General features: G+C 46.5%; 1 protein-coding gene across 4 annotated transcripts in view; it reads left to right on the forward strand.

The window, feature by feature from the left end:
* The first annotated feature begins 446 nt into the window (after window positions 1-446).
* The window catches only part of MYO10 (myosin X), a 230219-nt gene continuing 204829 nt past the window's right edge, over window positions 447-25836 (forward strand). For 2 of the 4 annotated variants that reach the window (XM_045441574.1, XM_045441564.1), the window contains exon 1: window positions 523-1017. In XM_045441574.1, coding sequence (XP_045297530.1) covers window positions 997-1017 — 21 coding nt within the window. In that variant the 5' untranslated portion in view covers window positions 523-996. Of the gene's footprint in view, window positions 1018-25836 lie in introns of all 4 variants that reach the window. The other 2 variants (XM_045441547.1, XM_045441556.1) reach the window with 2 other exon arrangements.

The following is a 25836-nucleotide window of genomic DNA, read 5'->3' on the forward strand; positions in this document are numbered from 1 at the left end:
TACACGGGAAGGCAGCTTCTAGAAATTCTGAGCAGCCTCCGTTCTCCGCTTTGATCTGGCCCAACAGCCGGGGCAGCTCGGCCGACCGCGCTTCCTTCCCCGGGGTCGCTCATCTGCCGAGCTGCATTAATGAGATCCGTGTTGAGCGGGTTCCAGGGTCCGCTGAAGATCAAAGGCACAAAAGAATCCCCCAACCCCTCCTCCCCGGTGACTATTTGGTCTCTATCACCAGAGGGTAGAGTCGACTCCTCCGCCCACGCCTGGATGGGGAGGCGGAGACACCAGAGGGTGCAGCCCGGCCCACCCGTCCCCTCCCCTGTCCTCTCCTCTAGCCGCCGAGCCGGCGTCCGCCCCAGGCGGGGTGGGCGGGGTCGGACCCAGCCGCAGCGCGGGGCGGGGTTGGCTGAGGGTTGGCTCCTGGAGGGGCGGGCGAGTGGGCGGGGCCCAGCGCTTGGAGGGGCGGGGCGGGGCGGGGCGGGGCTGGTGGGCGGGGCGAGTGCTCCTGTCTGCAAATCTCCGCGCTGCGGTGAGCCGGCTGAGTCCAGGCGCCCGAACCCTCACCGCGGCGGCGCTCGCGCTGGGGTAGCTACTCCGGGCACGCTTTGTGGCCGCTGTCCCCCTGTCGCGGCGAGCGCCTCCGGCTGGGGCGCAGGAGGAGGGGGCGCGCTCCCAAGACCCCCGCCGCCCTCCCCCAGCCCGGGGGAAGAATGTGTCACCAGCTGTTCTCCGCTCGCGAGCGCTGCGCGCAGAAGTAAGGAACTTGGAGGCAGGGAGACAAAGGCTGCGGTTGGGACGGATGAGTTAGAGACTTGGGTTTGGGCAAACAAAAGGTGCGAAAGACGAGAAGGGGGTAAGGCGATGGCAGCCGGGGAGCCCCGCGGGCTCGGGTTCCTGGGAATCGCGCCGTGACACGCATGGTTTCCCCGGACCGTCTGCTGGGCTGACTTCCGCGAGCCGGACGCGGGACTCGGGCAAGTTGGGGAGCGCCCTGGAACAATGGACAACTTCTTCCCCGAGGTGAGTGCGCTCGCGCCGGCGACCCTGCCGGGACCTGGCCCCCGCGCCCCGGGAGGGATCTACCCACCGCGCCGCGCGCACGCTTGGGACCCGGTCCTAACTAAGCCCGGGAGGGCAAAACTTCCCGGGAGTCGCCTGAAGTCACCCCCGGGGAGTCTCCGGATGAGTAAGCTGAAGCAGGTTTTGTTTTGTCCCGCGCTCCGGGACGTAGCGAAGGTGAGCCTCCTTCCGCGTGGGTGGCTGGCTCACCGGGTATCCCTGCGGCGCCCCGCGCGAGGTGAGGCGCCGGGCGCCGGGCCGCGGCTGCCGGGGTGCGGGAAGCCCAATCGAATGTTCTACCGGGACGTGCCTTTCTCCAAGAAAGTTCTGGTCTGGTATTTCCTTTGCAAAACGTGCCGGCTTCCTGTGAGAGGGGCACAAACCCTTCCAGAGGAGACGGCTTAATGAAGTGCGAGAAGCGAGGCGAGGGTTTAATCATTCACTGTGTTCTCTGCCTACGGGACCTTTGGAGTCTAGGTGGTAGCGCTCCCCAAGATGTGCTCATTCAGGGTTTGAGATCACTCCAGAGGCAGAGATCAAAAGATCATGTGCTTGTGCTGACGGTCCTTGGCAGATTCTGAATTCGAATTTAAAGAAAATCGTTTGGGGCAAACAATGATTATTTTTAACGTTTAAGCTGATGCCCCTTTTAGGGCCATTGAGGGCGGGACACCACGGTTACTTGAAACCCTTGACTTGAGAACCTTTTTTTTCCTTTTTTTTTTTTTTCCCCCTCCCTGGGATGGAGAGTTACTGTGGTTTCTTGGCTCCCTCTCCTTTCTTGGTTGTGTTTATTTAATAAATTCTGTTTTAAGTTTGAGGTTTGAAGTGGCTCAAAGTAAACTGAGTTGACTTAAGGGAGTCTGATGTGACTTTCATTGGAAGCCAGGGGACGTTTCGTGAATCCAGGACAGTTTTGGAATCTTCCAGCAAATTAGATTGGTGAGGGCTTGCCTCTGTTTGCTAACTTGCTTTATCCTATTTAATTGGATATAATATTTCAAGTCATTCCCCCTGATGGATGCTTACCTTATTCTTAGACAACTGTATTTAATGGCCAAAGTAATAAATACATTCTTGCCTAACAGCAATATCCACTTTTTTCAAGGTGGCATCTCATACGTGATACCCACATTTGTCGTGAAAAGCAGACTGGAAAGGAATTATCCATTCATATATTTTTTTTTTCTTTTAAGGAAATCTGTGGTTGAGACTATAGCATTTTTTTTTTTTAACCCATAGAGTTTTGTTTTCATGACTGTAAGAAAACACCAGAACTTTTTACTGGAGTTGCAGGTTAACCAAAGATGGACCAGTGGGCCATGTTTAATTGCTTTCATCTGTAAGAAAACCTGGGCTCCGCCTGCAGGACACTAATTCGTATTTTTTTTTTATTATTATTTTTTGTGTGTTCTGGGTCCCTTGGGAAAGCTCGCGACCAGGAGGATTTGTATTCGGTTTTGTTGGGGGTTTCAGTCCCGTTGAAGCCTGTTTTTGGACCAAGGAGGGGAGGGGGCTTGTGACCTCCCCCTGGGCAGAACTCTGCCCCCTAGTGCAAGTGGGGGGGAACTGCAGGATAACATGGTACAGCTATGACCTGCCGGCCCTTTCTCTGAAATACTTTTTCCTTACACCATACCTTGGTTAAGTGTAAGGAGACCTGGTTGTTGGATTTTATTTCAGTGATTAATATGAAGCTGGCCTTTGGCGATCATCTAGTCCATCCCCTTCAGTTTTCTGGATGATGGATCTTAGCCTACAGATGTCAAGTCACAAGCCCAAGGTTGAAGAGCTTATTACAGAATCCAGAGCCTTTTTTCTCTGTTGCTGGTGACTCACGTATTTGGGGGAAATTTTCACTTATTTAAAGTTATGCTTTTGGGGCGCCTGGGTGGCTCAGTAGGTTAAGCGTCCGACTTCAGCTCAGGTCATGATCTCGTGGTCTGTGAGTTCAAGCCCTGTGTCAGACTCTGTGCTGACAGCTCAGAGCCTGGAGCCTGCTTCGGATTCTGTGTGTGTGTGTGTGTGTGTGTGTGTGTGTCTCTCTCTCTCTCTCTCTCTCTCTCTCTCTCTCTCTCCCCCGCTCATGCTCGCGCTTGCTTGCGTGCTCTCTCTCAAAAATAAAAACATTAAAAAAAAACTAAAAAAAGAGTTATGCTTTTAATCTTGTGATGTATTTGTAGTACAATATTCTAATCAGCATTCAAAGTTCCACCTATAATTGTAGTGACCTTGGGAGGCCATCAAGGCCAGTCAGGGAGGCAAAACGGTGCTGTGTTAGAGACAAACTCCTAATATAGATCCTGTTTGTCTCCGGTAGTGTCTTCTAACAGGCCATCCTTTTGTTAAATTTCGTGAAATTCTCCAGTGAAGAAAATCATGGGATGTCCTGTCACAGGAGAAACAGTAACTGTGGAAGTGATATGTTTCCAAGGACAGCAAAACCGTACCGACTCGTCGCTAAGTAGTGCCCTGGTAACTGGTGTCTTTGCTAACTTTTTCCATTGTGATTTAGGCATAATGACTTGTTGCTTGTTGGACAGCAGTTTGAGGCTAACTAACGCTAGCAATTGAGAAAAAAAAAGCGGGGGGAACAAGATGTTGCATGTATTAGCTTTATGTGAGCATGGCCAGACAATAGCAGAATGGGAGCTTCTTGTGACTAGCAGCTGCTGTTTAGAGCGGGACCAGGATTTCTGAAACCGGGTGCCATTGACATTATGGCTCCGTTCATTCTTTGCTGTCGGGAGCCGGCCCTGTGCCTTGTAGGATGTTGAACATCACCGGTCTCTACCCAGTAGGTGCTAGCAGAACCCCCAAGTTGTGACAACCGAAATGTTCCCAGACGTTGCTTCATGAGCCACCGGGAGTGAAATCACTCCTAATTGAGAACCACAGAGCCAGCCCGTGGAGCGTTGCCTCGTGGAATTGATTCCTGTGCATGTTGCAAGCACATCCTTCTGGCCTGCGCTTGCCTGCTTTAAAAAGCCATCAGGGCTTTTACTGCAGGCCAGCGAGATGCCCGTGAGGTTTGTGCCGTCCGCTGATGGCTGCCGACCTCAGAATGTTCCTCGGGATTGGAGAGGCCGAGGGCCCCACACTCCCCATGCAGTTCCTTCGTGACCTTACATTTTCATGGCTTCTCTCAATTAAATTGTGTGTGCACTTCTGGGAAAACTCGTTTTTTCAGCGTTTGGAGTTAAGCTGTTAAAAAGTTTGGTGTTGGCAGAAACTAAGTTGGGGTATGTCTGTAACCAGAAGCCCCTTTTTTTTTTTAAGCAAAGAGAAAAGGCTCAACCAAGTGGCAAGATTATTTTGCAAACACGTTGTTGATATTTTGAAGTGGATGGTGTTTCCATGTCCCTGGGGCCACGTAGGCAGCTAGGGTAGTGGAGGGGCGGGTACGTACCAGCTGAACACGTACAGAAGCTGGACTTTTCTATTTGAGGAAAAGGTATGGCCTCCTGGCCATGTAAACAAAAGATCTTTTGAGGATTATTGATGGAAGGTATAGGACTGCTTTGATTTTCAGAATAAATATGTAAAATGTCCGTAAGTGTCATGAATACAAGCATAGAAGGCAGGTTATTAACGTCTTGAGATACATTGTTGGTGAAAATGTCCCTGCTACACCCATTTCTTACTCTCAGGTGGAATCACCTTCCTTGTTTCCACTTAATTTGGGAAGGTGTCTTGGTTTTGATTGTTAACCTAGAGTTCAAATAGCTTTTTAAGCTGGAAGTCATTCTTGAGCCTATTTCTCTCCCCCCTTCTATAGTATTTTTATTTTGTTTTAGGTCTCAGTGATGTTTATTGCCTCGAGCAAAAAAAAAAAAAAAAAAAATCAAGACTTATTTTTGGGGGCTCCTTGTTCCGGCAGATCCTGAAGCCGACTCCTCTGGCAACGATAAAATAGAGTCGGGCCGCTTGCTGGGGTCCTCCTTTTTCACAATGGAGTATAGCGCCTTGCCTTTTCTGCACACTCGGTCAAGGTTTCTGTTGTCAGATACTCATTTTTTGGCCCCTGCCATGTTGGGGACAGCAGAGCCCTGAGAGCAGCTGTAAGCTGGACAGTTGTTACCAGCAGGGAGCCCTGATCTCCCTGGCCTGGCAGGGAGGGGCTGTTCTCCCCATATCGTGTGGCTTGCTGTTCTCACCTCTCAAATCAGGCACCAACCAGCATGGGCGGGGCCTCCACTATTTAATCAGAGTGGTGGCAAGGGAGGGCCGTGTTTGCTTTTTTAGCTCTGCTGGCTTTAAGTGGGGTCACCTCTAAGGACACTCGCCTTGAATGTGCCCTTCCATTGAAATTGATTAAGAAATAGGAGACTTTATTTTTTTAGTTAAAAAAAATTTTTTTTTAACGTTTCTTTATTTTTGAGAACGAGCGCAAGTCAGGGAGGGGCAGAGAGAGGAGGAGACACCGAATCTGAAGCAGGCTCCAGGCTCTGGGCTGTCAGCACAGAGCCCCACACGGGGCTCGAACTCCGGAACTGTGAGATCATGACCTGAGCCAAAGTTGGACACTCAATTCGAAGAGCCACCCAGGAACCCCTGTTTTTTTTCTAATTTTTAAATTTAGTTTTTACTGAAGTGTAATTAATATGCGGTGTTATATTAGTGTCAGGGGTACAATAGGATTCAACAATCCTATGTGTTACTACTCCACACTCATCACCGTAAGTGCACTCTTATTCCTCTATTTCTCTATTCCTCTCTATTTCTGTGAGGATGCCTGAATGTTCAAGAATGAGCAAACACTGAGTCTACATTAAGCTTAGCAATAGTTCCCCACACCTCAGTGCCCCTCTGGGCCAAATGAAAAGCACTTCATCCTTAAAAGTAGAACAGATGTAGCTTTGGGGAGCCCAGCTGCACCCCTCACCCCTATGGGATCTTGGGTTTTCTGACCTTCCTGGGCTTTATTTCTGTGGGCATAATTGTGTCAACCTTGCATGATGATTAGAATTTGAGACTTGGCACATGGCAGGTGCACAAGAAGAGATTAGTTACAGTAACTTAGAAAGTAAGAGTCAGGGGCTCTTGATGGTGAATGAAATTCCAGAATGCAGCGGGGCAGGGAGATCTTGGCCTTAACGCTATTCCCCAGGATCGTTTCTTGTGCTAGATTGCATTTATTAATTTCCTCCCTTTCAACCTGTACACTTCTGGCAGATTTTGCCTTTCCAGAATTCTGTCTCAAGCGTGTCCATATTGCTTATAAAATCAAGCTCACATTCCTTAGTCTGGTTTTCCAGGCCTTCTGATCTTGCAACTCTGTATTATTTTCCCCATGTGAATTCTACCCTCGAGGATCACTTACAGGTCCTTCTCCACACCTTTGTGTGTGCTGTGCTCTCTGCTGATCAGATGTCCTGCCGGGCTAGCGCCTTTTTGAAACTATCCCTGACCGGTCTAGTTCACGGTGACCTCCTACCTCTCTTTCTTTCCTCTGAACTTGGCTCTGCCTCTTTCTATCCTGGTCTTGTTAGGAATTTACCCTGGTTTGCTAGAGGGTTTACCTATCTTTTTCTCCCTTTCAAATGAGTAAACTGAGCCTCAAGAGTTTAAATATCCCACTCATAAGTTTTATCACCTTGTTTGCACTGAGAGGTCCTTATGGATAGGATTCTCTCCTTGTATTGCCTTTATTTTTCCCGCAAGTACTGATCCTTTTATGGTGAGAGGGGTGATGCTTCTAACATTTTTTCCTTGATTGTGAAGCATTTTACAATTCTTTGAGGACAATAATAAATATGGCTGATGTTTATCAAGGGCTTACTGTGTACCAGGCATGTTCCTGAGTACTGGGCATTCAGCAACTCATGTAATCGATTCGCCAGCTCAAGGAGGAACTGTCCCCATAGATGAAGAAAGTGAGACACAGAGAGGTTAAGTAATTTGGCCGAGTGTCACACAGTTAGAAAGTGATCATTAGGATTTGAACACAGACCTTTGTCTCCAGAACCTCTGTACTCTTCACTGTCACTCTTTTCTGTCCTGTTGGTGTCATTTGCCTTCTGCTTGTACCGTTGTTTCTGGGCTCTTTGAAGGGCAGTAGGCGGTTCATGAATGATTTTTGAGTTAAATTGCATGGGGGTTTGGGTTAACAGGTAATCCACACTCCAGAAACCTTGAAACCCAGTAGGAAAATGTTAAATCATGCCATTAATTTTTCTCTGGTTTTCTTTTTACTTAAAGAAGACATACACTCTTGTTTCCTTGTAAAATGTGGTTTCTAAAGCGGCCGGCCCTGACCCCACGAGGATCGTAGGAAGATTTATGTAAGGAGACACTTTGAAACTAGCTTTGTGAGATGTGTTTATTACAAGAAAGGGTAGGACTCATTTGTTTCCCCAGTTCTAGCTATCCATTATCCCCGTGTTTGCCTTGGAGGTTTTCTGATGGAATCTTCTCTTTCAATTCAGGGTTCTGGCAACTTTCCCAGCGTTTCTGCATATCGGTTGTGTATTACTTCAGCTTATTAACGCCCATGGCGTGATCACTGACCACACGGCCGGACATTTCTAGAGAGCATTCCTTGATTAAAACAGGAATCTCAGCCTTGCCTAGAGCTTTCCGGAACATGTGTCCACCAGGTCTAAAGTATGCAACTTGAGTCCCCAATTTAAATCTGGCGTCTCCCGTCACATGACCTCCTGTCACCTGACTCTGCCAGTTACGGGGAAAGGTGCTGCAGTTCTTGTCTGTTGAAATCCAGCCACAGCGAGGGAGTGACACACGGGGGCTGTAAATTTAATACCTTCACCCACGCTGCAGTATCGTTCTGCAGGATTAAAATCGTCTCTGTATAAAAGGATTTTATGTGTGGATTTTTTTTTTTTTTAAGTGAGTTATTACAAAGAAAAGGTAGGCAAGCTTGAATGTTTGCACTTTGGGATAGGCTTATTTTTACTACTGGTTGGTCGTTTAGAGTCGTGAAGGTAAAAGACTTGGGAGATGTTGGAATAGACTGTAAACTTTTTTACGTGGCTTCCTACCCAACACTGGGCCCAGAAAGAAATCTGTAATTCTTTTAAATGCCTTTTTTTTTTTTTTTTTTTGTCCACTAATAACATTTGAGTAGTACCCACTGACCATGGGATACATGATGGAGATAAGTGGACTTCTCTCCAAAAGCATGTGTTCGTGAAGTCCACTTCTTGTGTGTTAAAGTTCACTTTAAAAGAAGTTTGTTTGTCCATAGACCACATGCTTGTGTGTAGCTACCGTTAATAAATTCTTGGTGTTACTAACTTCATACATATTTAAATTACGTTTAAGGGACCATATTTAGAATTAGGAACGTTCAGGCTTTGAACAACTTTCCTGAACACGGATTTACTACATCATCAGTAATTGACATCACCATGTCAAAAGTAATGTACAATTTGCCACATCATTGTTAATTTTTTCTTTCCTTAATCTAGCAAAGATGCGTACTAAATTTAGAAAATGCTATAAGCAAGAGACAGAAACTCCCTGAGTCCTGCTTTTTTTTAATGTTTGTTTAATTTTTTAATTTTAATGTTTGTTTAATTTTTGAGAGGGGGCGGGGAGGAGCAGGGGGTGGGGGGGGGGGCACAGAGGCTCTGAAGCGGGCTCTGCGCTGAAAGCAGCGAGCCCGATGCAGGGCTTGAACTCACAAACCGTGAGATCATGACCTGAGCCAAAGTCCGATGCTTGACTGAGCCACCCAGGTGCCCCCCCCAGGTCCTACTGTCAATGTTTTGGAATGTTTGTTTTCCATGCCTCTCTATATATGTTTCTATAAAAGCACATCTATAATGTTTTTCGTTTAAGAGTTGAGAAAAGTTTTAATTGTCGCAAAACTTGCACATGTCCTTTTCAGGGCCGGGGGCAAGAGTACAAACGCAGACCTCTGTCACATATCTAAGTATTTAAAAGTTCTAAATCAAGCTTACCAACCGGTAAATAAACTGTCTTTGCCTACCTCGACATGAGGTCATGTGTCACGAGGGCACAATCAAACAATTTGTGTAAAGCTGTTGTTTTTTTATTGCTGAAAGCAGAATATCAAGGGTAAAAGAGAATAATTACAGTTGCAAATGCCTGGCCATTCTGTTGATAGGCCAGTGATACTCGCATGAGTAATACACCATGTTGTCCATAATATATTTTCCATAAATCTATTTTTCTTGTCCGTCTTTCAGCAAAATCACTATATGGTTATTGTCAAGATGTTTACAATTTATGTTTTATTGGCATTAACGCCAAAGTAAAAGACCTTCCTTGAGTCATAGTGGTTGTTAGATTTTTAATTGAGTTTGGAAAAGGCCTGCATTGTAAGGCAGGACAGTAGTAATTGGCATTGTCAACAAAGCTCATACAGCACTATTTGTTTTTCTTATTTTAATTGAAGTATAATTAACATAGTGTTACTAGTTTCAGGTGTGCAGTGTAATAAATCACCAACTCTACCTTGCTCACTACTCATCAAGATCAGTATACTCTTAATCCCTTTTATCTATTTCACTCATACAGCAATATTTAGATTAGAAAAATAATAGGGTTACATGTGATCACTGGTATTGCAAAAAGCACTAAATATTTTCATTATATAAATCCTATCATTAGTACTGTGAATTTTCACTATTCCTTAAACTTTCCAATGCTCTGTATATTATAGAGAAACCATGTGAATTCATTAAAAATCTGTTTTCAATGTTTGTTTGTTTTTGAGAAAGACAGAGTGTGAGCAGGGGAGGGGCAGAGAGGGTGGGAGACACAGAATCCAAAGCAGGCTCCAGGCTCCAAGCTGCCAGCGCAGAGCTCAACACGGGGCTTGAACTCACGGACCACGAGATCCTGACCTGAGCTGAAGTCAGACACTTAACCGACTGAGCTACCCAGGCGCCCCTAAAAATCTGTTTTCAGATGAAACCAAACCTTAATGCACCTTGGCCACAAAATTATCTGCATAAAAATGTGTTTGGGGATTATGTGTGCGTGCATATTTTCCTTCTTGGTCTTGTAAATGTTTTTCTTTTCATAATGTTCTGTTTTACATATTTTCTTGAAATTTTAGTTTTGTTGTATGTATGTGTCACGTATCGTTTCTGTTTGATGAAATTTTTCTCTAAAATTTTAAGAGCACGGTTTTTTAAAGTGAAACGGCCAAATTCTGTTCGGAGTTTTCGGAAGCTTTTGCTGTTCTTAATGGTAAACAGTTGTTCACATCGAATAACTGTCATAACTGTACATACAAAATAATATTTTCCACCAACAACCATGATTCATTCTTTGAGGAACTTCTGTTTATTTGCTACATTTTTTTTTTTTTTTTGTCTTTGTGATGTGCAGGGCACGCTGAGGAGCCTACAGCCCAGGGTAGGAGTCCTACCTACGTTTACAGGTCTAAGAATGACCCTGCCTGTTCCTCCTGGGCATGTATCATCATTTATATCACTATTTTAGGTGCATGCTTTTCTAGAAAACCGCACGTGAACATTCTTATACCTAGATCATGTACCCTTGTCTGTTTCTTGAGGATAATATTTCCTGGGACACGGGCAAACACATCCTGAGGAGATGTGTGATCAAAGAGGTTGCACGTTTTTACTTAGATTCTTTGGCAGCAAAAGTTTCATGAGAGGTGTCAGTGCATCTTCCATACAGCAAGCTCTGCAGAGATACCCTGTCAGGATGTATCCGTGATAGGGATTTTGTGGCTTCTAGTTAGAATCTTCATGACGTGCGTTTTTCATAAAGGAGGTTATCACATACTAGATTACTGGGCCCACTGTCAGGCTCTCCTCTGAGCTGCAGTGGAGGAGAGATGTTCTCAGTGAATTTACAAGCTGGGCTGCCGACTCACATCGGGCCCTCAGAAGATCCCTGTGTGGGTGCTGATGTTCACTGAAGGTCAAAGTGCACACAAGGGACCTGGCTTGCCGTTGGCCGTTGGTTTGGGGAATTGTTTATGGATTTTTCTTTTAATTCTCAATCCTTTTGTATCGTAAGTATCCTCGTGTGTTAACCTTGACCCAAGTTACCAGTTGGCTGTTCTAACTAGAGGAATTTAGGGAGCCTACAATAGTATGTGTGTGTGTTGCATTAAAGCTTCTTCTTATTGCCTCCACGAAATCTTTCCACGGACTTTGAACTAAGTGTTGAGTGCTAGGTGACAGTAACACTATACCTTTTATAGTGCATGCCGTTGTCATTTAATACGGGTTTGCATCAGGGCGCCTGGGGGGCTCAGTCCAGTTCGTGAGTTCCAGCCCCACCTCCGGGCTCTGAGCTGACAGCTCAGAGCCTGGCGTCTGCTTCAGATTCTGTCTCCCTCTCTTTCTGACCCTCCCCTGCTCACCCTCTGTCTCTTTCTCTCTCTCTCAAAAATAAACACTAAAAAAAAACTTAGCATAGGTTTGCATCTGCTTATTTCCACGCGTATTTTGTTCTTCTGATGATGTGAGCTAAGCCGTCTTGGGATGTTAAAAAATGCAGCAAGATATTCCTGCCATCCCTCAGTATCTCAGCACGACTGGATGGAAAGGGATTTCTTTGATGCAAGCTAAGACATCTGGGGCCAATGAAAGTGTCCTTAGCGAGTCCTGAGTTGAGTCTGACGCAAGAGTGGCGGCAGTGAGGGAATCTTCCTGGTGAAGGGTGTGATGAGAAGCTAGGGCGGGCAGCTGGCAGTTTCCACCTGCGGGCTTGTCACTCTGTGAGGAGCCGTGTGCCCAGGTCCTGAGGCCATGCGTGCCCCCGGGAACGTCAGAGCCCAGAGAGATGGAAGAGCATCCCTCAGATTCTTGCCCTCATCTGTTCCTGGGTCCTGCCTGTTTGGGAGGAATGCTCTGTGAAGATGAGCGCAGTACGGAAGCAAGGGGAGTGCTTTCCCCAGTTATTTCTTGGGCAGGGGCTCTTTCTTCCTGCTGCTTCTTGCTTCCGGTCCTGTGCTTTGCAAACAGAGAGAGTTTCTCGGGCACAGGGGGAAGGAAAAAGAGCCATCCTATGGAAAGGAACTCTCTTTAACTTTGTTAACCTGCCCCCCCAGATGAGGGGCCACCTGCTCGCCAGGCACTGGGTTGTCCCCAGCTCCCTGAACTGTCTGCCTGAACTGTCTTCACTTCCTGCCAGTCCCCTGCCAGCCAGCTCCCCCCCCCTACCCCCTTTGCCCTGCCTGCCTCACCCCAATCCCAGATCTTGCTACCTCTTTTGTAATTAAAATAGGAGCTGAGAGTACTTCCTGAGTCCTAGGGAGATGCCCTGTATTCTCCTCACCACCCAGCTGGAGAGCAAAGAATTTCTCCAGACACAGATTTTCTTTACAGCTCCTGTTTTTTTTATGAAAAATATCCACTTGCCCTTGTTTTTTTCCCACCAAGAATGTGCATAGCGTAGGTTTCACCAACAAGCAGGTAGGCTGTACTTACAAGCCTAAGAGATTTTTTTTTTTTTGCTTAGTATATAGGTAGGAAATCTATGTGTGTGTGCACCTGTGTGCATGTGAGGTCCCATGCACGCACGTATATGTAACGCATGTACGTGGACACATGTTCCACGTGTATACATATATGCACACACGTGTGTGTTAGATTTAGCCCCGTGGTTCTAGACCGAGGCAGTCACAGCTGCTGATGTGGGAAATGAAGTCTCTTACCGAGGCCGTGATGCTACGGGGTTTTTGTCCACAGGTAGTTGATGAATTGTTTGCTGTCCAGAGGTAGTCTCCAGTAGGCAGTATTTCTGAACCGCTTACGGTTTTCTGAGAAGATAAAAAGTTATAAGCCACCTCCCCACCTTTTCAGGCGTGACTTCCTAGGATGGGGTCCTCAAAATACCACCTTGTTTATCATGGACCTTGCATTTCCTTAAGGTTTTCATTCTTTAGGGATTCTCTCGAAAGTCAGTGCCAAGTTCAAAGATATGAAGTCTGGGCATACTGTAAATTCTAGCATTCAACGTTTCAGGTCTTGAGAACCACTGACCTTTGGGATGTTTCTCTTGGTGACCTCGCCTTTCGGCTGTAACGGTTTCCTTCCTGCCCTTGGACAGATCTGTTGGGCTACTGTATTTTACGCTCTAAAACCGTGGTCACTTAAGATTCTCTTTGAGAAGGCCAGCGCATCTTTTCTGTAAATATTCATGGAATATAAATAACAAAATATGAATAAAGTTGGAATCTCCTGTTGTTTTTCAAAGCCTACGTCAGAAGAAAAGCATCTGCTACAATGAGCTCTTGGCTGTATAATCAGGACAAGATTCTGCCATACCTTATTCTGGAGACGAAGCAAGCAGGTCAGGGCCTCTTGGCATTTACCGTGGAGGGTAATTTGTGCGTCTGTCTTTTCACCACATAGTTTTTATTGTCTTGTATTTTACCATCGTAAAAAAAATGAAAACACGAGTCAGCAGTTCCGAAAGTGACAATGGGGGGCGAAAACCATTCTAGGGTGGCCCGCCTTTCACGGACTGTGGGCAAAGTTAAGAAAATGTGCTTCTGACGTTGCAAGATCTCTGGAGTTCAGAGGGCTCTTGATGGGAATGTAACTTTATGCTTATTTGCCTGTTATCTTGGTGATATCAAGTAGATTCCTTTTACCATGAGTCACAGAGAACAGTTGTTTTACCCAAGAGCTACACCAAATGATAGGGTCAGAAATCTAACTTAGGTTGTGTCACTTGAGTGTCTTAAAGTCGTCGTGGGCTCTTAAACCTCCGCCGGATGCCTAAATGTGAATCTCTGTGGTTGGCACGTGCATTTGAAACAAAGAAACGGGGTGTCTTCAGAACAAGAGGCCCCGTGAGGGTTTTCTTTGGTGGTTTGATGAAGTTGAGTAGCTATTTCCTCAAGGAAAGCAGAATTTTGGGAACTTATTTATTTTTAAAGTTTGTTTATTTTTGAGAGAGAGAGAGAGAGAGAGAGCTGGGATCAAGTTGGAGAGGGGCAGAGAGAGAGAATCCCAAGCGGGCTCTGTGCTGTTAGCATGGAGCCCCAAGCAGGGCTCAAACTCACAGACCGTGAGATCGTGACCTGAGCTGGAATCAAGAGTCGGGCGTTTAACCTACTAAGCCTTTTAAAAGATGATACAGCCTGACTTTATCACAACCCAGTTTAGGACAAAATGTCTTAAAAAATGTTTTAGCAGTGTTCTCTAATTCAGGTCAATAGTTGCCCAAGACCAAATACGATACATACTTAGGATTTGGTATAATGTGAGATTTGGGTAACAATTTGACTAAATGGAACTCGGCATCATGGCTAAGCCACGAGGCAGTATTTTCAACCTCTGTGCCTTCTGCGTTTTCTTTTATCCAGTTGAACTAGTGAAACTGTCTTGATCACTTGGCTGGCACTGTATTAAATTCTTTACATGGACTAATGCATTTAATCTGCCCAATAATCTTAGGCGGTTGGTACCGTTCTCCTCTCTCTTACGTATAAGGATAGAGTCTCGAAGAAGGTAAGTAATTTGCCCAAGTTCGCAGAGCTGGGCAGTGGTAGAATTGGAATTAGGATCCAAGATCTCTAGCTCTAGGGAACTCAAATTCATTTGGAGGTGATGTCAGTAGTTTGTGTAGGAGGGGAAGATGGGATCTGTGTTGAAATCATTAGGAATGTATATTTGTATCTCCGTAGAGAGCAGACCAAAGTCAGGTGACACAAGCCCAAGAAGAATTACCTGTTTTTTGCCAGTGACTGGAACAAGGAATTGAACTTTTCCTATAATCGAACAATAAAAACGTAACCCTGATTGTTTCTGTGTTGGGCCACCGAACGTTCATCCTGAGTGAGAGCTATTGCAAGGCGTTCTGTTGGGGAGAAGATTCAGAGACTAGTTTCTTTGTTTTTTTTGAAAAAAATTTTTTTAATGTTTATTCTTGAGAGAGACAGAGCATGAATGGGGAAGGGGCAGAGAGAGAGGGAGACACAGAATCCGAAGCAGGCTCCGGGCTCTGAGCCATCAGCACAGAGCCCGACGCGGGGCTCGAACTCAGGAACCGTGAGATCATGACCTGAGCCGAAGTCAGACGCTTAACCGACGGAGCCACCCAGGCGCCCCTCAAAGACTAGTTTCTATAAAATTTGTAGATTTCTGGGGAGAATTTCTACTGAAGAACAAGGTCGCGTTGAATTTCCTAAACCATTTTTCTTGGCTTTTGTGTGTTTGCGATCAAGTCCAGATTCCCATGAAGTGATGTTGTGAGAAGGCATGTTTGCTTTGGAGGCAGCACGCAGTTTGGGAATCTTGCTTGTCATCTGCATTGCTGATGGCTTCTGTCTGCCTCGCTGCTGTGAGTGGCCCTCAGCTCTCTGGCCATACTTCGGCATCTGGACCTTTCACATCTCCCTCAGCAGGGATGGATGAAAGGGCCATTTCATTTAAGTTTAGGGATAAATCTTTTTTTATAAAGACTTTTCTTTTTAGAGCAGTTTTAGGTTCACAGCAAGTGATGAGATTTTAAGAAACCATTTTGGAAACTGACCCTTCTACTGATCTGAGAGTTTTACTTGGTGATTAATGAATGGTTTACATTTAAGTGAACCTTGCAAAGCTGTAATTCGGTGAACGTGGCGCTACGTCGGCTGCTAGTGTTTGCCATTCCTAATGAATACAGATTTTATAGTTTAAAGAGAAAAGTGTTAGCATGAAGAAAAAAAGTGCTGGCGTGGTTATATCAGCAGATATATTCTTTGTCCTAAAGCGTGTAGTCTGAATGTTGCTCGGGGTTTGGTAGATCGTAATGGATGGGATTTGAATTTTATATAGAACGGTGGTTCTCAACTGGACAATTTTGCTTCTCTGGGGACACTTAGCAACGTCTGCAGACGTTTTGGGTCGTTACCGCTGACATTGGGTTGGCATTTAGTGGGTGGAGGTGAGGGTTACCGCTGAACTTCCTGGGATGCACAGTACAGCCCCCCACAACGCAGACTGATTCAGTTCCAATGTCCGTAGTATCAAGGCTGAGACACCCTGATACAGAAGACTGACTTGATTCTGTAAGATTGTACCTTTTGTATTTTAGTTTTCTGTTTTTTAAGGAAAATGATGACCGCTAACATAATTTTCTGTAACGTGGTTTAGGAGTATGTGTGAATGAGTATCCGTGTTGCCTTCATCTGATTTTTTAATTATAATATCCAAATTCTGTTTATTATGGCTTAGTTATGTTATATATCTAGATTTAAAATTCTGTTTATTCTGAAATTAATTTCTGCGGCATCCATGAAAAATATATTGTATGTCTGTGTATTTATACAGTGGGCTGTAAAGTTATTTTTTCCCAGGCCTTTTTAGCTATGGGCTTCCGTTTGTCCTCAAAGGCAAGGGGACAGACAGGACGACCAATTCCATCACCAAGCACCAGGAGACTGATGTGTAGATTTGACACGGAAGAAGGCTGGAAGGGGCCAGAACTAGAGCTCTGCCCTCCGGTCCTCTCTCTGCCACCATGTGATTATTTTCATTCATTTCTGAGCCCTTGGGTCACGGACCCTGATCGTGCTTGAGGCAGCGTCTTGAAAGGGGTGAGCGAACCTTTACCGACAAACTCCACGCCGTCCTTCCTTTTCCGCTTCTCCCTATGCTGATGAGTAAGTGTATGATTTTTCTTTCGGCTTAATTTTCATCTAGCACGTCGTTGCCTCGCAAGCCACAGCAATGAATCACTGAATGCTTGGGGAGGGCGCTAGAAACAGCAGGCCAAACTGCAAAATAAATGGAAGAATACTAAGTTCACACCCTTCTTGTTCTCACCAAACCTTTGGGCAGGAGGAAAAGTAAGTTGGGTTCATCTTTAAAGTTCCTGGATTTAATCTGTGCTTTTTATTTCAGTTCTACTGAGGTATGATGTGGCATATAAAATTGTAAAATATTTATTTATTTTTATTATTTTTTAATTAAGTAATTAATTTTTTTAACTTTATTTTTGAGACAGAGAGAGACAGAGCATGAACGGGAGAGGGTCAGAGAGAGAGGGAGACACAGAATCTGAAACAGGCTCCAGGCTCTGAGCTGTCAGCCCAGAGCCCGACGCGGGGCTCGAACTCACGGACCGTGAGATCACGACCTGAGCCGAAGTCGGACGCTTAACCGACCAAGCCACCCAGGCTCCCCAAAACTGTAAAACATTTAAAGTGGTAGGAGTTCTTCCCATGTTCTTCCTCACCTTTTCTCCCCCGCTAGCGGGAAGACCAAACAGGGAAATAAGCTGATTTGCTGTTGACTTTGTTGCTTTTTAACGTGGAAGGTGCCATAAACGAGACCTCTTTCTACATGAACGTTAGTGTCCTGCAGGTTTCTGTCTGTCGATCGGGAAAGGACTCCAAATGGGAGAGTTAAATTGTCACAGCAAGAGTCAGTACCACTATCTTTTGGCCCAGAGTTCATTTACTAAGTGGATCATTTGTTGGGCGCGAGCTGAGCCTGATTGGGATTAACGACTCTGGACCTGGTTCATGATGGGAATCTGGGCTGGGTAGGTTGGTAATGAGGCTTCAGCGATGACCTCCTTGCCAAGCCTTCGACCTACCACTCAGGGGACTAAGCCATTCAGCTGATAGGGGATCTGTGCCAAGTACTGACTCACCCGCTCGGTTAGTTCAGATTACTGATAAGAAACTTGAGTACGATGAGGGATTGCCTTAGAGATCACTGCTTGTTAAAGATCCATGTTGATGGAATTCAGTATGATTCAGTTGTACTGATGGACCTGGCCTGCTGCGAGGCTGAGATAGCTCAAGTTGGCATCTGGCTGTAAGTGGGATTCCTACCCCTGACTCACTGAGACCATGAGGCCAGCGGGGAGGGGTGTTCACCAGAGGATCCCTGGGAAGTACAGCTGATTAACTGATGCAGGTACCTTGGGTTGGGGCGCCTGGGTGGCGCAGTCGGTTAAGCGTCCGACTTCAGCCAGGTCACGATCTCGTGGTCCGTGAGTTCGAGCCCCGCGTCGGCCTGACGGCTCAGAGCCTGGAGCCTGCTTCGGATTCTGTGTCACCCTCTGTCTCTACCCCTCCCCCGCTCATACTCTGTCTCGCTCTCTCTCAAATTTTTTTAAACATTTGTTTATTTTTATCAGTGGTTAAAACAAATTTATTTTATTTTATTTTTTATTTTTTATTTTTTATTTATTTTTGGGACAGAGAGAGACACAGCATGAACGGGGGAGGGGCAGAGAGAGAGGGAGACACAGAATCGGAAACAGGCTCCAGGCTCTGAGCCATCAGCCCAGAGCCCGACGCGGGGCTCGAACTCACGGACTGCGAGATCGTGACCTGGCTGAAGTCGGACGCTTTACCGACTGCGCCACCCAGGCGCCCCAAAACAAATTTATTTTAAAAAGGTCCCTTGGATTTATCTAGAAGCTGTGAACCTCTAAAACTAACAATAACCATAATAGGACATTTATGAGATGCCTATTTGGTGCCATTTGCTGTGCTCATCCCTTCATACGCATCATCTCCTTGAGTCTTTCCCTTGTTAGGAACTATTGTTAATCCCATCTAGGGTTGGACAACCTGTTGCTTCGAGAGGTTAAGCAATCAGTCAGGGCACGCAGCTGGTGCGTGGGATTCTGCGTCGTCTTGTCCAACTGCAGAGACTGTGTTCATTGCTTCCAAGTTCGCGTCTCAGCAGTTTAGCACTGCTCTCCAGCCCAGGTGGATCACCGGTCCAGAAGACTGGCTGTGGGTTTATCAAATGTTTCTACTTCTCCTGCTGCCGTATGATCCCCCACTAGGCAGCGACTCTATCTCAAGGTTATTTTCATGGTTCGGGGATCTACTTGAGGATGTGTTTTGTCTGGGACTCTCTCAAATACAGGACCTATCTAAGCTACAAAGTCAGTATTCACAAATAAGAAGAAAACAGTGACTTGGCAGAAATAACGGGTCTGCAGGGTTAACACGGGCCACGTAGACTTTTTCAGATATCACCGGTCCCAGTGAGGAGAGAGTCCCGAGATGTTGTGGTGGTTTTGCTGGCCACTCTCTGGTACCATCGATCTACTGACGATGGATCTTCGGTTCCCTCGTGAGCGGGCACTGCGGGCCTCATTGGGAACTCCAGCAGCTCACGAAGCTTCCTTGGGAAGGTTGTCTCAGGTTAGAATCCTTCCGAGAGGCCGTGTGGCCAGTGGGTGGGATCACTGGAGGGGACTGTCTCAGGGTGAGCTTTCTCAGCCTGGCCACGTTCACGCTGGAATGTCAAGGTCTTGGTCACTCTGTCAGGAGCACACAGAAGTTGTTCATGCGCCCTTGTCTTTTCTGACCTTCGTTATTGCCCAAGTCCGTGTTCCCAGGTGCCTGCTTCCTGGGAGGAGCCCAGGCGCGTGGAGTGTGGTATATCGTTTCTCGCCTTAACCGGAATGGTAAAAGAGCCTTCAACGTTGAACTACAGCGAGTAACCCGCATTATGGAGGTTATTCCTTCTGCCGTGTCTCTTGCCTCTTCTCGGTTCTCACGCCTCCTCAGCGGCTGTGTCTCCGCGGCCTCCCCCACCTCCCCCAACGTAGGTCAAGACTTTGCTTTGCCTGTTGAACTTGGAGCTCTGATTTTTTTTTTTTCTTTTTGCCAGCCTCATTTTTGAACTTAAATACAGGTATCATCCTTCTGATTTGTCTCTCTCGTTCTGATTCCAGATCTTGTGGTCCCCGCAGCCACACCCAACCCCCACATCACACACCTGCTTCGGCCACTGACGACTGCCCAGGGCTGCTCTTGCTTCTGTGTGTAACCCCTGCCTTCCCCTCTCCCACCCCTCCTCCCCGGTCTCTGACCTGTTGCTGTCCTGGGGTCTCAGGGATGACCGGTCTCCTTTTCCTCCTTCAGCTGGAGTATTCACCCTGCACGTGCAGTTCCTTAAAAAATAACTTCCTTCACAGACCTGTGGAGAAGACCCTCTGATACCAGGGCTGAAACTTGCAGTTAATCGTTCCGTCTTGAGTTCCAAGTGGCCGTGCAAGGAGGAGCGAAAATCACGGTTTGAAATGTTCCCAAGCGGTTCATGGCACAAAGGCCTGGATTCCTTCCAGAGTTACCAAATGTACACCTCCCTGCCTTATTGCTACAGTCAAAGAAGACTCGATGGTCACTCAGGGTTTGGGCGTTTTAAATTAGCCGGAGTTTTAAGAGCATCTTATATCGATAGCGGCGTGTACCTTTTTTGAGTTTTTAACACCTTTCAATTCTGAGTATGAAAATCGTTTTATAACTGGGGGAAAAGCAACGAGTTCTGGTGGAAGCACGGTGAGAAATGTAGGCTCCTTTTTGCTTGAACTTGATGAAAACCAGAGAGAAGATAGGATCAGGGTTTTTTTGGGGGTTTTTTTTTTTTTTTTTTTTTTGAGAAATAAACAGAATTGTGCGTTCAGGCGTTCTGTGGGCAGCTGGCCAGGAAGCGTGCCTATAGCTCAGGAATCATCCCAAACCAACTAATGGAAAAAGTCTGACTTGCTGGCGGCTGAAATTCAATATTGAGGCAGCGACACGGGTGTGTGTGTGTGTGTGTGTGTGTGCTGATGCTGGGGCAGGATGGCGGTAAAAGACGTTGGAAGCCTTAATCCCTGGCAGCTATAAATAGAGCACTTACTTGGGTGGCTAACATTCGTGCTTTTAAAAAAGGGCTTTATTCTGTCATTTGGTCAGACTTAGATATGATTCAATAGGTTACGTCCAAGACTGGCCTAAAAACAGACACGTTTTCCGTTCTGATTTGAGCCAGCTTTAATTTAGCACTGCTGCACAAACCCATTAAATGGTTGAGACACTTCCCTTCACAAGCTTCCTTTGAATGGAGGCATTCGACACAAAATAATGCATTTTTTAAACAACCCGTATTGAGGCCCAGACTGTGTAGCCGGCTGTCTGAAAGAGTTGCAGATACTGGCCCGTAGGGATCAGCAGGTGAGGAGATGAGTGAAACGAGCCAGGTTGTGCTGGTGGGGAGTGGCGAGGATTGTGGTTAACTGGTGCTCGTGAGCCTGGGAGAATTTAAGACTCGGTGTCGGGGCACCTGGGTGGTCAGTTGGTTGAGCGTCTGACTTTGGCTTAGGTCACGGTCTCGAGGTTCGTGAGTTCGAACCCCACATCGGGCTCTTTGCTGTCAGCACAGAGCCCACGATCCTCTGCTCTCTCTCTCTCTGCCCCTCCCCTGCTTGCGCGCTCTCAAAAATAATCCATAGGGGCGCGTGGGTGGCTCCGTCGGTCAAGCGTCTGACTTCAGCTCAGGTCATGATCTCACAGCTCTTGTGAGTTCCAGCCCCGCGTCGGGCTCTGTACTGATAGCTCAGAGCCCGGAGCCTGCTTTGGATGGTGTCTGCCTCTCTCCCTGCCCCTCCCCCACTTGCACTCTGTCTCTCCCTCTTTCTCAAAAATAAGTAAACATTAAAAAAAATAATAATAAAAAAATAAAAAGACTCGGTGTTGCCAGACCTTTCCAAGCAGGCTCACACTCGGCATGGAGGCTCACGCAGGGCTGGATCCCACGAGCCGGGGATCATGATCTGAGCCAAAACCAAGAATTAGTTGCTCAACTGACTGAGCCACCCAGGCGCCCCCAGGCCTTCTTTCTAGTTTTGAGAGAGACCAGATATATAGATTTCTGTGAATTGTCCCAATTTGTAAAACGTTGACAAGGAATGAATGCGTGTTGGTTTTTACTGCGTGAGCCAAACGAAACTTGACTGGGGCTCATACTACACGGTGAAGAAGTGACGCGGCTTAACTTTGGAGCAGAAGGAAGGAATGGAATGACTCTTTGCCTTTGGGTTAGTGTTAGCTGGCTTCCAAAAATATATTTACTGTGTTGTAAAACCGTTTTTGCAAGGGTGGTATCTAGGTTAAATTTCTGCATTTCTAGAATGGATCCCCATTTTATTCAGTGTTGTTGGCTCCTTCTTTATGTTTTACTTGGCTAATCCAGGGAGGCTGGATAGTCTTGTCTTTTAAAGGGGAAAAAGGGGCGCCTGGGTGGCGCAGTCGGTTAAGCGTCCGACTTCAGCCAGGTCATGATCTCGCGGTCTGTGAGTTCGAGCCCCGCATCGGGCTCTGGGCTGATGGCTCAGAGCCTGGAGCCTGTTTCCGATTCTGTGTCTCCCTCTCTCTCTGCCCCTCCCCCGTTCATGCTCTGTCTCTCTCTGTCCCAAAAATAAATAAACGTTGAAAAAAAAAAAATTTAAAAAAAAATAAAGGGGAAAAAGTTTTATTATACAATTTTAAAACTTTACTCTTTTTTTTTTTTTTTTTTTTTGCAAGGGTGTGAGGTATGGAAGGTTGGATGCCGTTCGAGGGTCCTGTCCTACTTCTCTCGGTCACTTGGTGTTCATTCAGCAAGAATGGGGTGTCCCTTAGAGGGGAAGGCTGTGGAAGCAGGCTTTGAATGCCGTCCTCCTGCTGGCCAGGTGGATGGCCTTGGCGACCTGCGTTCCTCTTCAGTGCCTCATGCCTCCCGTTTGTAAAATGGGTTTGATCATGACTCTGTAGTCTTAGGGGCACCCGGATGGCTCAGTTGGTTGAACATCTGGCTCTTGGTTTCAGCTCAGGTCATGATCTCCTAGTTTGTGAGTTTGAGCTCTGTGTCAGGCTCCATGCTGACAGTGCAGAGCCTGCTTGGAATTCTCTCTCTCTCCCTCTCTCTCCCTCTCTCTCTCTCTCTCAATAAAGCTAAAAAAAACTCCATAGTTTTAGCTTGGGCTGCCATAATAGAACCCCCCAGACTTGGTTGGGGGGTGGGACTTAAAGAGGCATTTATTTCTCACAGTCCTGGAGGCCAGAAGTCCAAGATCAAGGTGCTGGCAGATGTAGTTTCTGGCGAGGACTCCTTCCCTGTCTTGCAGAGGGGGCTATCTTCTGATTGTGTCCTCACATGGAGAGAAGAGAAAACGCTCTGGTGTCTCTACATAGAAGGATCAGAGTTTCATCCGTATGACCTAATTAAACTCCCAAATAACACCCGAACGGTTATTCCCCATTCACCTCCTCCCCCAGCCCCTGGCAACCACCGATGATCCATAGAGGTACCCATTCTGGATATTTCCTGTACATGAAATTGTACAGTATGTGACCTTTTGTGTCTGACTTCCTTCACCTGGCATGTTTTTTAGTTTCATCTGCTTGGTAGCATAGATGAGTGCTTAATTCCATTTTATGGCTGAATAATACTCCAGTGTTGGCTCAGACTTTATATAGAAGTGTATAAAAATGTGGTATAAAACCGTCTCCAATGATACATCTCACGTATATAATGTATATATTTCTATATGTTGATTTCCATCCGTCAAGAGGCTCCGTTTACAGAGACTGGAATGGATGTATTGTGTTCTTAAGTACAGTATCCTGGTGGCTTTAACATGGTTCCTACTTTGGGCCTCTATTTTCAGTTGTTTAATAACCTTATTTTTTTTTTAATTTTTTTTAATGTTCATGTATTTTAATGTCTATTTTATTTTTTATGTGTATTTTGAGACTGAGACAGAGTGTGAGTGGGGGAGGGGCAGAGGGAGAGGGAGACACAGAATCTGAAGCAGGCTCCAGGCTCTGAGCTGTCAGCACAGAGCCCGAGGTGGGGCTCGAACCCATGGACTGCGAGATTGTGTCCTGAGCCACATTGGACGCTTAACCGACTGAGCCACCCAGGTGCCCCTCAACTAATAAATAAGTTTTTATTTTAAATGCTTTATCCATAGCTCACAAGCCAGAGGCCAAAGCATGTTCAGAAAACCTAATTGTAGTTTAATTCACAGGGGCCTGAGGCTCATCTCCCAGTGGTCAATTTGGATTGCTCACGTGTGTGATTTAACACGCACGAATACCCGGTTTTATATTGATTTCATCCTTTGTCTTAAATGTGTGCCAAGAGGTAGGAAGGTTTGGATTTTCCACTTACCGCCACGTGAGAGAACATTCAGAAGTGACTTTTTTGCTTTAGTTTTAAGTGACTCACCAGTTTTTTGCTCTTTTTATAACCAGGGTAAAGATGAGTTTTTATATGACATTTTTTTTTTTAATTTTTTTTAACGTTTATTTATTTTTGAGACAGAGAGAGACAGAGCATGAACAGGGGAGGGGCAGAGAGAGAGGGAGACACAGAATCGGAAACAGGCTCCAGGCTCCGAGCCGTCAGCCCAGAGCCCGACGCGGGGCTCGAACTCACGGACCGCGAGATCGTGACCTGGCTGAAGTCGGGCGCTTAACCGACTACGCCACCCAGGCGCCCCTATATGACATTTTTTAAAGGAATAAAGCTCAGAAAAAGGAAGTCACGTGGACATGCCGTCCGCATTCCCTTCCCTCTCGGCAACTCACACATGGAAATACCAAAGCATTATCTCCCGTAATTTTACCATAGTGGTGTTAAAAACCAAGCCTTAGGGGAGCCTGGGTGGCTCAGTCGGTTGAGCGTCTGACTTCGGCTCAGGTCATGATCTCAGTTTGTGAGTTCAAGCCCCATGTCGGGCTCTCTGCTGACCCCTTGGAGCCTGGAGCCTCTTTCAGATCCTGTGTCTCCCTCTCTCTCTCTCTCTCTCTGCCCCTCCTCTGCTCATGTGCTGTTTCTGTCCCTCAGTAAGAAATAAACATTAAAAAAAAAAAAAAAAACACGCCTTAGGGGAGCCTGGGTGGCTCAGTCGGTTAAGCATCTGACTTCGGCTCAGGTCATGATCTCACAGTTCATGGGTTCAAGCCCCGTGTCGGGCTCCGTGCTGACAGCTCAGAGCCTGGAACCTGCTTCAGATCCTCTGTTTCCCTCTCTCTCCGCCCCTCCCCCCTGTTCTCCTTTTCTCTCAAAAATAATAAAAAAAAAAAAAAGAAGAAGAAAAGAAAAGCCCCAAAACTTAAGTATACTTTGCCTTTACCCACACTGAAGTTTTCTATTCTATGGATAGTGGGTTTTTTTTGTTTTTAAAGAGGGAGAAGCTATCTCCTTCTGTAAATGTTGTTACATGAAAAGCCTTTCGATATTACCTGTGTAATCCTGTGGGATGTGGTGGGAGCCCTTGGGCCTTATTTAGGGATGGCTGAAATTGTCCCGTGGTCTTTCTTTTTTCAATAGAGCACTCTAGATGCAAACGCTCTCACCGGCGATCTGTCAACCGATCGAGGGATCAGTGCTGGTTGGTTTGGTCCTCGCTCTGGCGATTGATACTTTGTCCTTGGTTTTTCCCGTCCTAGTTGTGCTTCCTGCGAGCTCTACTCTTCTGTGTCCTTTGCGGCCTTGTTCTCTGTCTCGCACTTGAGAGGCAGCGGAGTCTAACTACAAGAGCGCGTGCTCTTGCCCTGACCTCTGTTTCCAGTCCGGCTCTGTTTCCAGTTTCCAGGCCGGGCTCCACCACTTCCTAAGTTAAGTTACAAAGAGGCAAGCAAACGGAAACGGAGGAAGTCACTTTTGTCGAGGGGCAATCCGAAATCCCGGGTTCTTGAAGGTCAATGGGATTTCTCTGCTTCTGCCCAGTGGCCAGGGGCATCGACAGGAAGGGGGACGGTCAGGAGATGTCACTGTGAAGAGACCGACAGGATGCACAGCATTCCGGCGCCTCTTGGGTACGGGTGATGAGGTTGCCGAACGTCAGCTTTCCATCCAGTGGTGGCAGAGACCCTTCAGGACGGGGGTCGGGGAGGAGGAAGGGTGGAGAGATGATGATAAGGTTTTGGCCAGGCTGGCTTGGGTCTTCCAGGCCTTGGTGGCTCACGATTTAAAACTTCCTCTAGGTGGGATGTCAGTGGGCCACTAACACTCCTTAGACCAGTGGCTCTCACTGTAGGTGGCTTCGCTCTGCAGGGGACACTTGGTGATGTTTGCAGATTTTTTT

The sequence above is a fragment of the Leopardus geoffroyi genome, chromosome A1 (genome assembly GCF_018350155.1).
Source record: "Leopardus geoffroyi isolate Oge1 chromosome A1, O.geoffroyi_Oge1_pat1.0, whole genome shotgun sequence".
Classification (NCBI taxonomy): Eukaryota; Metazoa; Chordata; class Mammalia; order Carnivora; family Felidae; genus Leopardus; species Leopardus geoffroyi.